Source organism: Aquarana catesbeiana, linkage group LG09, assembly GCF_042186555.1.
Source record: "Aquarana catesbeiana isolate 2022-GZ linkage group LG09, ASM4218655v1, whole genome shotgun sequence".
Classification (NCBI taxonomy): domain Eukaryota; kingdom Metazoa; phylum Chordata; class Amphibia; order Anura; family Ranidae; genus Aquarana; species Aquarana catesbeiana.
This window is the reverse complement of record NC_133332.1, coordinates 268,332,964-268,350,814: the sequence shown is the minus strand read 5'-3', so window position 1 is coordinate 268,350,814 and position 17,851 is coordinate 268,332,964. Positions and strand designations below refer to the sequence as shown.

The following is a 17,851-nucleotide window of genomic DNA, read 5'->3' as shown; positions in this document are numbered from 1 at the left end:
TTTGTTGTCAGATTTACTTTAGATTTACCAAAACCATGTAGTGCAAGGGCCTGCCTGATTGCATACAAATTTCAAACTCTCAAGGTTTGACCTCATATTATATGGTTTTGGTAAATCTGAAGACAAAACTCTACAAAAAAAAAAATCGAATAGTCTTAAACTATTGGGCTATCGACACTGACAAAGTAATAATGCATAAACACCTTCTAGCATAACCACTCTCATTCCTAGTACTGTCTTGCTTTGTCAGCAAGCAAAACAGAGTGAAATCTGAGAAGAGGAACATGGGTCCTGTGATGTACTCCAAGAAGGGATTTTTGACTTGTAAAATCTCAGTTTCCTTAATCATACATCACAGGACACAGGAGAGTGATTTCTTAACTACTGGGATGTCATACAGCATTACTAAGAGGGGCAGTCAACAGCAAACCCAGAAGGCCCTTACAGGGCCTAATGTAAGACTTTCTGACCTAGGTCAGTGTCTTCTGAGATCCGAATATCCACCTGGATGGCTAGCCAGGTGTTTGCCTTACAGACCTGGGAAACCAAGGCCTGATGGTAAAATGCCCACAAAGTACTTACACTTCTAATGGAGCGGGTCTTCATAAGAAAGGGAGGACCCCTGCCATTCAGATTGTATGCTTGAGTAAGGATTTGCCTAATCCACCTAGCAGTTGTAGAAAAAAAAACATGCATCTTATATTCTAAGAGGAGAACAATTGGGGGAGTAAACAATCAAGAAGGATCTGGGTGTTCTGGTAGGTCACAGACTTAAAGCGGAGCTCAACCCAACTACTATTTGTGAAATGGAGCTTTTGAGGAGGAGGAGGGGGGAGGAGGAGGAGGGGGGGTACCCACTCCTACTTCTGCTTTGATCGCCTTAGGTGATCAGAAGGAGAAGTTCTCCTGGAGAATAGCAATCAAACCGATAAGAGACATGGAGTACAAAAATTAGCTGAACTAAATTAATTTACGTTACGTTAAGTTAGGGGTACGATTACCATGTATGAATACATAAATGGACCATTTTGTGAACTTGGTGCAAAGTCATTCACTTTAAGTCAGGTCTTAACATATCCAAGTTTAAAGCTTCTCTCATCCCCATTCTAAGCTGTATATTAACTAGCCTGCAAGGCAAAAAAGTGTATATTTACATAAGTGTAATATAAGTGTATTCCCGCCCAGTCACGTGATCTCCCTAGAATCCGGCATCAGGGCTGCAATGCCTGGGCGGTGAGGTTACCCACAACTTACTTTGGGGAATTAGTTGTCCGCCGTCTCTCCTATCCTTTGAAACCGTTGGTGGGAGTCGGTCATGGGATCGGACCAGAGCGCCCTTAGATTAGGTAAATAGCTTTCCACTACAGGACTATTTTAATATAGGGTTTAAGAATAGGGGTGGGAGTAGGTTTAAGCTTTAGTTTAGGCAGTACTTCCACTTTCAAATCATTACAAAAGGTGAAGGGACACTCTTTACTCCTGGAGGAAGAGAGGTTTAACTTTCACATATGGAAAACCTTCCTCACAGTAAGAGCTGTAAAAATTTGGACTAGACTTCCTCAGGAATTAGTTCTGGCCAGTTCAGTTGAATGTTATAAAAAGAGCCAAAAGCATTTCTAAATGTGCAGAATAACTGGATATTAACAGTTATAGGTAATAATACAAAAGATTATTGATCCAGGGAATATCTGATCGTCTTGCCCCCCACATTAAAGGAGTGTGATTTATAGGGGGCTTTTTTTGCCTTCCTCTGGATAAATGTTGATCACAGATCGTGGTAAAGGGTCAATCACAGCAGCAAAGTGTAACAGCACTGGAAACTGGAAATTGGCCTGGGCACGAAGGGGGTGAAAGTGCCCGGTATTGAAGTGGTTAAAGCACAGTGCCCAGCAGTATCCAAATTCTTTCAGTGCAAAGTACACCATTATTTTTTTTGTACATACTGTTACCAAAGCACGTGCAGTGTCACTATGGTGATATTGCATTGTTGTGGCGGTGATCATGTACAACGGCTGACTGCTATAAAATCACCGTATGTCCGTGCCGCCAGCCATTATCTATGATCATCGCCAAAGCAGTACAATGTCACCAGACCAGTGCTGCCAGTCAGTATCCCTAATCACCGCTGCACCAGTGTCCTAATCACCCCAGTCCACTAACAGTGTCCCTAATCATCGCTGCACCAGCCAGTGTTACTAATCACCACCACCCAGTCACAGTGTCCGTAATCATTGTTGCACCAGTCATATTGTCCCTGATCACCACCACACCAGTTACTGTGTCCCTGATCGACACACTAGCTACTGTGTCCCTGATCCCCCGCCACACCAGTGCAGCGTTGCCTCTGCCTGTACTAACCTGGCCTGTTTATTGACCATGTTTCTGCTTGCTGCCTGGACTGATCCTTTGTCCGTTTGCTGACCATATCTCTGCCTGCGGCCCGATCTGACCCATTTGCACATCCCACTTACTGCGTTCCTGCGAAACACTAGACTAGTGAACATATAACAGTAGGCTAGGCTTGCTTGGCTTATAGGAACTGGGACTGCTATAGGCGACGCTACACTACACTATATTCCATGACCACTCGTAAAGTGACCATTTTAAAACAATTAGTCAAAGATACAATGTCCGGTACATAATCAGTTCAAACAGTGAAAAAGCTTCACACGTGTAGCATCGCCATACTGGGGAGGAGTAGTTTCCAAAATGGGGTCATTTTGAAGGGGGTTTCTACTGTCCTGGTGTTTATATGAATAATAAAATGAACTTTGCAAGTTCCTTTTATTAATTATTCACATTATATATACACACACACACACACACACACATATACCCATACATACACACACAGTGGGGACGGAAAGTATTCAGACCCCCTTAAATTTTTCACTCTTTGTTATATTGCAGCCATTTGCTAAAATCATTTCAAGTTCATTTTTTTCCTCAATGTACACAAAGCACCCCATATTGACAGAAAAACACAGAATTGTTGACATTTTTGCAGATTTATTAAAAAAAAAAAACTGAAATATCACATGGTCCTAAGTATTCAGACATGTTGCTGACACTCATATTTAACTCAGGTGCTGTCCATTTCTTCTGATCATCCTTGAGATGGTTCTACACCTTCATTTGAGTCCAGCTGTGTTTGATTATACTGACTGGTCTTGATTAGGAAAGCCACACACCTGTCTATATAAGACCTTACAGCTCACAGTGCATGTCAGAGCAAATGGGAATCATGAGGTCAAAGGAACTGCCTGAAGAGCTCAGAGACAGATTTGTGGCAAGGCACAGATCTGGCCAAGGTTACAAAAAAATTTCTGCTGCACTTAATATTCCTAAGAGCACAGTGGCCTCCATAATCCTTAAACGGAAGACGTTTGGGACAACCAGAACCCTTCCTAGAGCTGGCCGTCCGGCCAAACTGAGCTATCAGGGGAGAAGAGCCTTGGGGAGAGAGGTAAAGAAGAACCCAAAGATCACTGTGGCTGAGCTCCAGAGATGCAGTCGGGAGATGGGAGAAAGTTGTATCAAGTCAACCATCACTGCAGCCCTCCACCAGTCGGGGCTTTATGGCAGAGTGGCCCGACGGAAGCCTCTCCTCAGTGCAAGACACATGAAAGCCCGCATGGAGTTTGCTAAAAACACCTGAAGGACTCCAAGATGGTGAGAAATAAGATTCTCTGGTCTGATGAGACCAAGATAGAACTTTTTGGCCTTAATTCTAAGCGGTATGTGTGGAGAAAACCAGGCACTGCTCACTACCTGTCCAATACTGTCCCAACAGTGAAGCATGGTGGTGGCAGCATCATGCTGTGGGGGTGTTTTTCAGCTGCAGGGACAGGACGACTGGTTGCAATCAAGGGAAAGATGAATGCGGCCAAGTACAGGGATATCCTGGACAAAAACCTTCTCCAGAATTGCTCAGGACCTCAGACTGGGCCGAAGGTTTACCTTCCAACAAGACAATGACCCTAAGCACACAGCTAAAATAACGAAGGAGTGGTTTCACAACAACTCCGTGACTGTTCTTGAATGGCCAAGCCAGAGCCCTGACTTAAACCCAATTGAGCATCTCTGGAGAGACCTAAAAATGTCTGTCCACCAACATTTACCATCCAACCTGACAGAACTGGAGAGGATCTGCAAGGAGGAATGGCAGAGGATCCCCAAATACAGGTGTGAAAAACTTGTTGCATCTTTCCCAAAAAGACTCATGGCTGTATTAGATCAAAAGGGTGCTTCTACTAAATACTGAGCAAAGGGTCTGAATACTTAGGACCATGTGATATTTCAGTTTTTCTTTTTTAGTAAATCTGCAAAAATGTCAACAATTCTGTGTTTTTCTGTCAATATGGGGTGCTGTGTTTACATTGAGGAAAAAAAATGAACTTAAATGATTTTAGCAAATGGCTGCAATATAACAAAGAGTGAAAAATTTAAGGGGGTCTGAATACTTTCCGTCCCCACTGTATATATACTCGAGTATAAGCCAAGTTTTTCAGTACTTTTTTTGTGCTGAAAATGCCCCCCTCGGCTTATATTCGAGTCAAGCACTTTTCTGCAGCAGAGAACGACATTTTCTGAACTGACTTTAGGGCCCTGTATCTCGGGGCCACTTGGTGCTAGTGGAACTAGCACTACAACATATCCAGAAGCTGGGGTTCCAAGCACCAAGTGGCCCCGAGATACGGGGCCCCAAAGTCAGTTAGGAAAATGTCATTCTCTGCTGCAGAAAAGTGCTTGACATCTTCCAAACCTAATTTGGGGCCCCGTATCTTGGGGCCACTTGGTGCTAGGAACTCCAGCTTTGGATATGTTGTAGTGCTAGTTCCACTGGGTTTGCACGCCAAATATGGAGTTCCTAGCACCAAGTAGCCCCAAGATACGGGGCCCCAAATTCGGTCAACTGTGTCCATCTACAGCAATGTCATTTCGGGACTCTTTGGGTCCAGAGACCCCAAATTTTGGCTGCAGCTAGGGGGCATCTAGGAACCCTTAACTACTGAGGTTGAAGTTCGGGAGACCTATGGCTGCAAATGGGCACAGTGAGGCTGCAAATGGGCATTGTTGACCCTCTTTTCCACTTACAGTAGCTGCGCATTTCTCACCCTAGGCTTATACTCGAGTCAATAAGTTTTCCCAGTTTTTTGTGGTAAAATTAGGTGCCTCGGCTTATATTTGGGTTGGCTTATACTCGAGTATATACGATACATACATTATAATATATATATAATATTACATTGATTTTGGGATGTCATACCAGATTAAAAATATAATTTCTATATGTATACTATATTGTGGTTGTTTATTGTTCTTTTTTCACACCCCTCTCCTGAAAAGGCACACTTGCGAAACTATTATACATGTATGCTCTATGGTACTAGTAAATATTCGGAGGGCCATCATTTTGAGCTTTTTCAGAGTAGTCAGATACATTATATATATACACACACACACACACACACAAAGTGTACATTGAATGGGATTTATCAATCCCATAGGTTTTGGGTTGTATTGCTATCATGCTATCAATAAAAAAGTTGTTTTTACTTGATGCATGTGTATCTTTCTCTATTTGGGAGACAATGCATCAGTAAAGTTCCTTTAGTACTATTTGGTTACCCTGATAGCCATTGTTAATTTATATTCTTGGGATGTGGAGCTATTTCAGCTTATAATGCAACCCTTGGCTTACTGTCTAACTCAAATGAAACTAGTTTATTATGTGACATCAAAGCAATCATAGGATCAGCCAACGATCCGATGTGTAACTGACAATCCAGTGCTAGTGATGGCCAGTACCCTGAAGACGAGACTGCTAAAAGCAGGGCGATGGAAGGGGTGGCCTAATGCATAGATGCATGAACGCACGTGGAAGATTAGGTGCATATGTAAATTGGACATATATGAAAGATGTATGGAGTGTCTATATTCTTCCCGAATTCATGAACAAAAACAATTTAATATTCTGAAGGGACTCAAAGGTCTTCTGACCATTGTATTATTTTGTATATACTTGATTTGACTTGTCTTCTGTTTCTGGAATAAAAAAAAAAAAAACAGAAAACACCAAACTATCTAGAAAAGAACAGAGGTATTATATTTATATTAAAATTATGCACGCCCATGGAATGGCGACAAACAACGGTACATTATCTATAGGCAGCGCTTTTAAAGCCTTTATAGGTTACAAGTTTAGCGTTACACAGGATGTCTGGTGACGATACCTCACATGTGGCGCGATCACCATTTACATGTGTGTGGGACCAACATGCGTGTTTGCATTTTTTTTTTAAATATATATATATATATATATATATATATATATATATATATATATATATATATATATATATATATATATATATATATATATACACACACACACACACACACACACACACACACACACACATTTTTTTTTCTTTAACAGCCTTTAATTTTTTTTTTTTTCTTAGATCAACTTTGTTGCCATCACAAGACATGATGACGATGACAGGTCCGCTTTATGGAGAGTTCTGGGGTCTTTGTCTTTAGACCCCATCCTTCTCCTCTGGCCTCCAAAGAATCTGAGCAAACAGATTGGATTGATCAGATGTTTTCACAAGCTGGTAACAGCTTGTGAACATCAAACAAACCGGAAATCCATGTCGGTTATGGTTTCTGGCATCACGCAGTGACCGTACCAGGCTCTCTAATGGGAAGGGAGAGCCTTGTAAAGTCGCAGATGGGAGGGGGAACCAGCGGCTGTATAGCCACTCGGCTTTCTTTTACTTGGTGGGGAATCGTGAGGTATTGAGGTGGTTAAGCAGGCAACCTCAGTTCTTTTCCAGAGGGTATAGCATTTATTGTGTTCCATAAACAGATGACAAGTCCAAACAGTCAAACACCACGGTGTATTTACAGTTGACAAGTTACAGGAAAGAAATGCAGGCATCACTAGAACTCTAATTTACAAAAAGCTAACTTCAACAAGTCAAACTTCTTGGTATGTGATACTAATTGGGACAAAATGCAAAAAAAATAAAAAAATAAAAAAATAAAAAAGGAAACAAAAATGAGAAAAAAAATGACATTCAAAAAAGCACGAAAAGGAAGAAACTGATTTGGCAGGGATCAGCTGATTGGGTCTCCACATGTGCATGTACATGTGAGTCCACTGAATCTTTTCCCTCCTCTTCAGAAAGCATATAAGCTGTAAAGAGGAGAATCAAAGATGAGAAGCTGACTAAGCCTGCTTGTATCTCCTGTGATCTGAGGCCTCTAACATGGCCTATATTTAGCCATAAAGCCTGAGAACTCCCTAGCTAGATAAAAAGGAGTAGGAAGGGGGTGCACCAGAAGGAGCTAGGGTTGCATCTGAAGAGGATAGCAATTCAGACTGAGGATGGTAGTAACAACTATCAGAAACAGAACCATTATGGATGATGCTAAAGACAGCCTTCTCCCTGACCCACTAGCCCAAAGTGAGCTGGCAGGACCCATTCTGCTTACACTTATGATCTTACATGTGTAGTAAAGATTGACCACAAGGAGGATTCACAACCTGTACTGCAAAACAAAAAGGGTTATGCCTTCTGAGACCAGTCACTGTAAGCAATGGAAGCCAAGAACATGCAAGGATTTCTGTGCTGTATGCATGTGTGGATAAACTGGCATGGATATGCCCAGTTAGTCTCCATGAGACAAAGGCTGCGCACTGGCAGGGGTGGCCACAACCAGTGCAGAACACAGAAGGAAAAATGGTGCACCTACTGCTACTGACCAAAGAGGTCACAGCCCCGCGCTCCATATCAACCCCACATGGACTGGGGTGGACAGAACTCTGGGCTCCCAGATAGGTCTACTGCCCTAACTCACTGCAGCGGACTTGTGGTGCCATCAGCTAAGGAAAGGATTCTAGAAACTAAGTCCCATCCAGGCCTTCTCCATCCTTGCCCACTAAAGGATCTTTAGAGACAAGGTTCCAGTCAGCACCCTCATATAGTTGCACTACAAGCCTAGGTAAGCACCACATCTAGTGCCTGAAACAACATTACAGGCTGGCCCATCATCTTCCTTGTGGGGTATGAGTACAACCCCCAAGGTGCAGTCAAAGAGTCAATCAATCCAGAAAAATGCAAGGTGAAAGCTACAGTTGATATGAGCAGCTAGTGAACTTTCTAGAAGAGTCTTGATGCATAAATAGCAAGGAAAACATAAAATAGCAAAGGAAAAAGGTATGCTTCTCTGTGAGCAGAGATAAGATGTCTGTTCACCTAAGGACTCTATCAAAAACACTGCGGCTTGCTGTGAGCGAGAGGTGTTATGCTAGGGTTCTCCATATAGCTTTTTTTTTTTTATTTTTACCAGTGTCCAAATCACCTGAAGGTAGCTGCATAACCTGTGCACTGGTACAAGACTAAGATCCTGTGTCCTGTAGACTAAAATCCTGTGTCCTGTAATGTACGATTAATAAATTATAATTTCTTTTTTACTTTTTTTTAAAAACAATATTAAAACCCCTCAACAAGAATGTTAAAAACAGACGCCCTGCAGTGGTATGCCATAATGTGCTAGTATGCATCACATACTAGCACATTATGGCAGACTTGCTTGTAAAATGCAGCCCTCTAGCACTGTGCTGTTACTGTTCCCACTTGTCCAGACACTTGCATCTTGGTCTAGTATTCCTTCCGAGTTCTGTCTCTTCGGCCATATTGATGTCACTCTAATGCATGTTCACGTTAGTCGCATCACTGTGGCACAGCAAGGGTGCCATAAATGTGATCTGAGCTGCGCAGTTCAGATTACATTACTTCTGACGGGCTGGGAGAGACATTTATAACAGGAGACACCACTAGGATCTCTTGTTTTATAAAAGGCCTGCTTGTCAGCTTTTTTTTTTTACTTGAATACCACTTTAAATGGACTTTTCTACAGCTTCACAAGTCTGGATAAATACATTTGACATGTCACAATGTGCAGCAATAGAATAATTTCTTTCTTCAGAAAAGTTTCACCTTTTATTAAAAACACATTTTTTTATCTCAGTAACTAGGTTTGGATGATGTCATCAGTCTCCTGCATGCAGGAGAAACCAATTTCTCAGTCTCTTTTTCAAGAGTGATAAGACTACAACATTGTAATTTTGCAGTAAGGTGAAAGGCTGGGACAGGGGCTGATTTGTGTCAGACATTTGGGAACACAGCCAAGAACTACAGAGACACTATGATTTACATGGCTGTCTTGAAGCTGGCACAGTCTAGGAAATGACCTTGGGTGATGCATGAACAAAGATAATGGCATGCTTGTGGAGAGAAAAACAGTATTCTATGTGTCAGTGACACTTCCAGGCATTTATTAACTCTAATCAGATCTAACTGATTGCTGTTAAAGGTAATAAACACCCATACGTGTTACACTGACACATTACTTTGCTTGCTGCACTTTACATGAAAACTATATCTGATGACAGGTGCATTTCAATTACACATAAAATTTCTTTCCATTTGAGTTGTTTGAATGCCCTGGATAGCCCAGATCAGTGTTTAACTCCAGTCCTCAAGGCGCCCCAGCAGGTCATGTTTACAGGCTTTCCAAATAATTTGCACAGGTGATGTGACCAGTTTCACTGCCTTAGTAATTACCACAGCTGTTTCATCTGAGGGAAATCCTGAAAACATGACCTGTTGGGGCGCCTTGAGGACTGGAGTTGAGAAGCACTGTCCCAGATGCTTAAAGAAAGCTGATCACCAAGTAAAAGTTAAGGGCTATAGCCCCTTCCTAAACCCAAGGAAGGCTACCATGACTAACACTCAGCCTTCTACCTGCAGGGAGTCAGATGTCTACTAGGCAATTAACAAATAAGATAAAAAAAATGCATTAGGCGAGTAGACAGTCACAATAGCTTTGGAGGTTTCTTCATTGCTTAATGTACTACCAAATGGTGACCATCTTTAAAATTGCTCAAGAACCTAAACTACATAAGCAATCTATTATTTGCTTTTGCTGGCGGGAAGACATGTACTGATCACTAGGTGTGCAACATTCTTGCAATTTCATCACCTCCTGTTGTCCTTCGTCACCAGAGAAACTTCCTTTAGGATTCTTTTCCAACATGTTGATTTTCTCTTGAAGTTGCATGATTAACAAGTCCTTTTCTTCAATTTCAACTCCCACCTGGTGCATTATTGACAAAACATCTATTAGTGTAGTGTAGTTTCATGCATAGTTGAATGCAAGAAAGTAGATTTTTTTTTTTTTTTTTTTTTTTTTTTTTAAAGCAAAGAAGACAATATACATAATATAACAGGGTACTAAAATATTTATAGGTAAAGTTGATCCAGGGAATATCCAATTGCGATCAGGAAGGATTTTTTTCCTCTGCAGTAAGCAAATTGGATCATGCTTTGCTGGGGTTTTTCGCCTTTCTCTGGATCAACTGTGGGTATAGGATTGTGTATACGGGATTGTATGATTTTTTAATTTTTTTTATTGGTTGAACCAGATGGACTTGTGTCTTTTTTTTCAACCTGACTATGGTTTCCAAGTATTCACAATATATGCCCATATGAGACAATCCCAGTTATCCCAAACTAGTCAAAATAGAGAGTTTTGACCAGTGGAAGAAAGGCATCATATTTCTGCATCAATTGCACGACAAAGACGTGTTGTCTTTTCAATCTCTCTTTGATTGCAAATCTCTCATAAATCAGTCTTTCAATACTTACAACTTTGCCACTAGGCAGTGAGATTGAAGGTACATTTGTGATGTGGAGAGGGCTGGATGCATGATGTAGGCGATATAGACGAGGACCAATGGGCAACAGCACTGGAAGCAATCCCTGCTGTATTTATTTCTCCTTCCCAAAAACTAACACTGCGGTTATTTCTACATACTGTGTACTATTACCTCCCAAATACTGTACTCCTGGAACAGGATTGACTTGCTATGTTGCCCCAGCTGCTCCAGTGCTAATGGTACTTTAATCCATATGCTTTGGTGATGTCAAATAATTTTTTATGAGCATTATCCCTGAGGATGTGGTACCACCATCAACCAAATTGCTGTTGGTGCGCTTATTGTTTCTTGTGAGTAAGCTCATAGCACAGCACTGGTGGTCTCCTGGTCCTACTGCCTTTCTACCATGGTGTAATACTGTCAAAGCCATGTTTGAGAGAGAGAAAAAAAAAAAAAAAAAAAAAAAACTTTACTTTAGATAGGAATTGCCCAATGAAATACCAAAAAATATTGTCCCCTTGGCTAGCATCACCTTTTCTAGCCTGCTCTTCTATTCCCTCTCCAAACCTGTCTAACTGGAATAAGTTATCTGTCAAATGTATTTCTTGTCAGAAGGGTTTGTAGTCATCATCAAGCCTATGTCTCTGTATTTTGGCTCTTTTTTTTTTACTGGGTCACCATCCAGTTCTAAATGGTATGCGGTTTCCCACCTACATTACTATAAACCATGCTATCGGGTGCAAGTTTTTACTGGAGTTCTCTAAGCATCTTGTAATGCATTCAAGGGATCCGAGTAAATGGCAAACCATACCTTGGACTTGAACTGTTCATGGTACAAATTTAATGCGTCATACTTTTCCTGGACTTCAGTTAATCTCTTCTCACTGCTACAGCCTACAGATTGAGCCTAAAGATAAAAAGTCAAACTGTATATTCGTGGCCATATTTTAAAAGCAACTAAAAATCAATGTATTTTAGCACAAAAACCTTATGAGAACATGCAAAAGGACAGCAGCCGGGTAGTTGCCAATAAATAACGTAGCTGCAGGAAGACACTCATTGTGTCTTTCAGACATTGAACTTCGTAACATTGCACTAATAAGAGTACAAACAACAAACAGAAGAAACCTATTTAGTGCAGCCTTAGAGAATTGCTGCCAGTGGCAACCCATAAAGCAGGGCACCAGATGCATGGATTCCAATGTTTTGTTTTTTTTTGAAGCCCATGATTAGAGCTAGAGGTTCTAATTGGCTTCAAAAAAGGTGGATCCAGTTGTGTGAACATTGTTTACTCCCAGCCGCCACTGATGGCTGCATGATTCTAACCTCTCTCAAGGAGTATATCTAGATAGCAAGTGCCAAACAAACATGTATAACACTCATAACATGCTCACTCCATGGAATACCCCCTTCTTCTGGTAAAACTGCATAAACTGTAGTATGAGCCTGCCTCTCAAAGTATTCTGTTAACACACTTCGGTACGGACCAGTGGCTTAAAAAAGAAGTTGCAGGAGCCTGAGCATTGTACCCGCGATCCACTGATTGCGGTTACACTTTCCAGGCTCCTATGAGGAAAAAAAAAAAAAAAAAAAAGCACTTATTTTAATTAATATAGGTGCACTTATTAAATTTAGGGAAGACTATGCCTTTAAATACAAATTCATTTTTAAATCAACTCAAAATTCCTCATAAACACAAGGGGAGTCAAAAAAGAAGGAATTAACCTCCCTGGCGGTATGATTATTTCAGATTTTAGGTGCTGAAAGCGGTACAATTATTTTGCACAGAAATTTGGCGTTTTATATTGTAGGCCTGTAATTCTTAGGAATAGTTCACTTAAATCTGTCCAAACAAGAGTCTAATAGACATCCCGGGTATGATAAAGTTTGAAAAACTAAATAAAAAATTATAATATAATAAATAACTATAAATAATTAAAACACATAATAATATAATAATAATAAAAATTATATAATAATGTAATCAAATCAAAAACACTGAAATTTGCTCAGTTGCAGAATTATAGCTTTTATTACTTTTAGTGTTTGATGACGGATCTCCCCACAAATCACTATCGCTCAATTCTGCAAGTGATTATAATTTATTATCGCTTTTTTCTAGCTGGTCTAAAACCACTTTTGATGTAAAGGGACGGTTTTGGTTGCTATGGACAATCTCCAGTTTCCAGGCAGAAAGAACAGTTTTATATATATAAAACTGCATGCAGGACACTGGACAGACCACTAGGGACAAAGGGGATGTGTAGTTATTTGATACAGTACTGTAATCTGTAAGATTACAGTATGCTGTATCTATACTATGTGTTTCACTTTTGAATTTACCGCCGAACTCCGTCCCCGTGCGTCGCAACGCTCGCAGGGAACGGAGCTCGGCACTGTGAATCGAGCGAGACACAGCGGCTCGCCGATCACAGCGGGGAGACATCGCAGGATCCAGGGGACAAGGTAAGTATGCTCTTCCTGGATCCTGCGATGCAAGCCCGAGTCTGGCTCGGGGATACCGCTTTTGGTATGTAAAATCCACCCCGAGCCAGACTCGGGAATACCGCCAGGGGGGTTAAGGAATATGGATATTCCAAAAAAACAAAACAAAGATCCAATATTATTTATATTAAAAAAACTAATAAGAAAACAGCATAAACAAGTCTAGGGTGTAGGTACGCAACAACATGCAGCATTATTACCTATATAAATATTTAATTCTAATTGGACTCAAATGTATGTTGACCCCTTGTTCAACCTACTCTAACTATAGCAACAAAGGGGCTTTTGTATATGGGTTATACTGTATCTGGGCTATATATTATCCCCCCTGAAAAATCCCGAATCGCCAGCTGGTATGCCTTATGCAGGCTGCATATAATAAGAGGTTGTCTGTCAAATTATTTTTCCTTGTCAAAAGAAGTTTATTGAGTATACAATATTATAAAGATACATAAAGTAAGTTTACAAGGATCTATAAAGAGTAAGTTTACAAGGATCTATAAAGTCAAATTATTTTTCTATCCATATGATAGAGGTTAGTTTTCAGATCATCAAAACTGTAAACGTGGCAGTGCTTTAAATTCAGGCGACACCTCAGCTGATATCTCATAAATCAAGATCGCTTTTAAAAGCCACATAAGGGTAAGATGTTACCCAGGAGAAATATCTTAAAGCAGAATTAAAACTAAAAAAAAAAAATAAACAAATAAATAATTAAATAATTAAAACTGCTGACGGTAGGGCTTTTAAGATGGAAGAGACCCTATCAGTCTCTTCTGTCATAAACCCTTCTCCCTGCCTCTCAGTGGTAATGTACAATGAGATACACATGTGCATCTCAGTGTAAATTTACGAAACTGCTTTGTGCCATGATGATGTGACTCCCACGCGTATGCATGGGAGTGATGTCACCACAGCCCAGACATTTAAGCAGCTGAAGAACGAGAATCCTGAAAGCCAAGGAGAAAGTGAAAGAGTCATTACCAGCAGGAGCGCTGACAACAGTACGTACTAGCACTTTTTAGCATAAACCTCCTGTGGGCCCATGTATTTAAACAAATATAGCAGAGTTTAATTCTGCTTTAAGCTTCCAATAGCCATGTAAACAGGGAATGTTGCCAACAAAAAAGCAGACTCACATGCTGTATCTGCCATATAACTCAAACTGAAAGTGGAACTTTAGTCAGAAAATTGAGCCCTGCTAGATCACTTTAGGGCGGCTCCTTTGCAGGTATAGCTATGTAAAACTATAAACATAAGTGCATATACTGTTTTAAATCCAGCAATATACAGCCTCATCCTGCTCTGCACATGCTTAGTTGCTCTCTATTTTTAGGCACTGCTGAATTTGTAGAGGCCGATCTGCTGGCAGCCTTAAAGCAGAATGAAACCCCCATATCCTTTACATTCAGGGAAGCTGCTTCTGTTTGATCTGCAACTGCCATGGTGCTGCACATGTGATCAGATATGACATCAGCCATTTGATGTTTTAACAGTTTGGTTGAGGACATAAGCAAATGTGAGAGTTAGCAATCCTGGAGTTCCAGGAATGTAACTGTTTTCTGAAATCGTTAAATCGATGGGTTTAGTTCCATTTTGATTTATAGTTCAGGGGCTCCAGGCTTCAGCAAAATGGCATCCTCTAGCAAGAGCGAACAACGGCGCTCACGTGACTCCTCAGCTCTCTCCTCTGCCGGGCTAACAGCTATAGCGAGCGGGGCAGAGCACTTCCGCTGACAACAGCCGGAGAGGAGAGAGATACGAGGAGTCAGGTGAGCGCCGGGAGCCGCTCTGATACACGGTATAATGGGCATTTTCTTTATACAGCACAGGCACAGGGACACATAGCGTTATATAACAAAGGGGATGGCATGCTTATATTATAGATTTGATTGCACCAGGAGGGGAGGATCGTGGAGTGGACAGAGCCGTCAGACAGGGAGGGAGGACACAGGAGAGCAGAGAGCATGGCTGCAGATGACGGAGGCACATAAACTGACCACAGTGTCAGGGCTCAGCAGCCATGATATACCTTGGTCAGTTTACAGAGGGTAGGGCATAGTCAGGAAGGATCAGCCAGGTTTTTTAGGCGATATGGGGGGGCCCATGTTACACAGTACAAGCACTGTGCTGTGTAACATGCTTTAGGACAACAAGATCTTTATTTTTTTTTATTTTTAGGGCAACAAACACTGTGCAGACCAAAATCAGAAAGAACTCCATAGTCACCATAGAGTAATGTGCAACCTGGATATTGTTTTGTAAATTATGCAAGAGGCGTTTAAGTCAAACTGGGCCTTTTAAATTTATATAATAAAATAATACATTTCAAGGAGTGGAAACTGCATTTATTTTTATAGATACTCCACTGCTACCTTTATACACTTATGCAAGCGTTTAACTAACTCCTGGAAAGCTTCAGCATAGAAAGATTTGTCAGTACAGATTTGTCAGTACGCCTGAACCATCCTAAGGCAGCCTGCTTCACTTCGTCATCAGTGCTGAAATGCTGACCTCGTGTCTTGTGCAATTTCATGACAGGTCATGCGTCGATTATCCAGGATCAGGCATTCCATGGGCCGAATGTTCACAGCAATAACTGCTGTGGGCTGGGAACCACCATGGCCGGGATCTTCACTGATGGACTTACGGCCATCTTTGAAATATTTACACCATTCAAATGTTTTACTGTGGCTGAGCGTCTCATTACCGTACTGTGCTTGAAGTTTCCACGGGTTGTATGCCTTCGTTCACAAGAAACTTAATCACCGGACAATGTTCCATGCATGAACTAACACTGCTGTCTGCTATCTCAATTAACAGTCTCTGGACTGGACATGTGTGCCACCTATCAGTAACAGGACACACTGGCCACTTACTTCAGCGTGTAGTACCGCCACGCTAGTATCCCCGTTTTATACCTCTGAAATAAAAAGTCCCAGTATGACTTGAACGTCCCTTGTAAAAGTCTGAGGTGGCCGGCTGATGATATGCAGCAAGGACCCCAGCCTTTCACATATTGTTCTTGTGGTGGCATATCATGTTTAAATGGCATACAGGACATCTACATACGGCTGCATGGAACACAGCAGCTGGAGATGAGCGATTGTCCAGATAATGATTTCCGAGTTTCATTTGAGGTTGCTTTCAAAGGATTTAACACTTTTGCCTGGAGGCAATGTGCAACATATAGTCCAGATATAGCCCCCATATACAAAACACTTTTGCTGCTATGGACATAAAATATAGTTTTGGTTTAGAGTAGGCTGAACAAGAGGTCAACAAATGGTTGGCTCCAATCATAATTAGATATTTGTACAGACATTCATGCTGCATGGTGTTGTGCATCAACACCCTAGACCTTTTTTAGGCTTGCAAACCTTTTTTAGGTTTTGAAATATTTTTAGCTCACATCAATAAATTGGATCTTTTTTCCTTTTCAGAATATCCATACTCTCTTAAACGGATTCTAAATGTAATAAAAAAAACCCCCAAAAAAACAAAAAACAAACATGATATACTTACCTGCTCTGTACAATGGTTTTGCACAGAGCAGCCCCATCCTCTCCTTCTTGGGTCCCCTGCCAGCGTTCCTGCTTTCTCTCCCCTGTGAAGTACCCCCAATAGCAAGCCTCTTGCTATGGAGGCACTCGAGCAGGCTCGCTTTGAAGCCACGCTCCTGTGAATTGTCATTTCACACACAGAGTGGTTTGGCCCTGCCCTTGTTCTCTCCTCATCGGCTCACTAGCTGTAATTAACAGCAGCAGGAGCCAATGGCTCCCGCTGCTGTGGAGCCAATGAAGGGAGAGAGACACGACAGAGCAGCTGCTCTCATGCACATTGCTGGATCAAGATGGGGCTCAAGCAAGTATAAGGAGGAGCTGGAGGGGATCTGCAGCTAGGAGGTTTTCTAACCCTAATGCATAGAATGCAATTATGTAAGAGTCACTGACCTTCTGCAAGTCTAAAGAAAGATTTTGGATGAAGCCTTGCAGTTCCTGCTGCCTCTGTTCTAGTTCTGTAATCTTCATTTCTGCACCTTCCTGAGCTGCTGTCAGCTCTGTCCTATATGACAAAATAGAAAACAAAACTCGTATATTAATATTGAAAATATGAAATGTCATACAACATATGTATCATCTGACCTGACAATGGGCAGTTAAAATGAAAAAAAAAATAAAAAAATCAACCCTTATATACAAGGACAAAATCTTTAAACATCCAAATTGGCTGGATGGAAACACTGTGTTGCCCCTAGTAGCAGAAAAGCTACCCATCATAAAGAAGTCTGAAACCCAGACTGGTTGCTATAAAACAAGAGGCCTACGAAAAAATATAAAAAGCTAAAACCGTGTGTTGAGTATAAAAATATTAACACGTCAAAACTGTTTGCATAAGTGAAATGAAAGTTAGTTTGAGAGCTGGGTAAGGGCAGGGTGGGGAGTAGAGGGGTAACCAAGGGCAGGGTAGTTGACGGTGGGGTGAAATAGGGCTTGTGGAGGGCACAGTACAGGGAGGAGGACGCAACACAGGGAGGGCAAGAGTACACAACACAGGGAGGGCAAAGTACAGGGCTGGCAGGAGGGCACAGTAAAGTTGTCACTGGGCAGAGCC

At 41.3% G+C, this 17,851-nt stretch overlaps 1 protein-coding gene across 6 annotated transcripts in view; it reads right to left on the bottom strand.

Annotated features, from left to right (window-relative positions):
* GOLGA1 (golgin A1) overlaps positions 1-17,851 on the bottom strand; it is a 271,860-nt gene that overhangs the window by 111,496 nt on the left and 142,513 nt on the right. For all 6 annotated transcript variants that reach the window (XM_073600326.1, XM_073600327.1, XM_073600329.1 and 3 more), the window contains 3 exons: positions 17,191-17,302; positions 11,544-11,639; positions 10,057-10,170 (listed from right to left, as the gene is read on the bottom strand). In XM_073600326.1, coding sequence (XP_073456427.1) covers positions 10,057-10,170; positions 11,544-11,639; positions 17,191-17,302 — 322 coding nt within the window. The remainder of the gene's footprint in view (positions 1-10,056; positions 10,171-11,543; positions 11,640-17,190; positions 17,303-17,851) is intronic.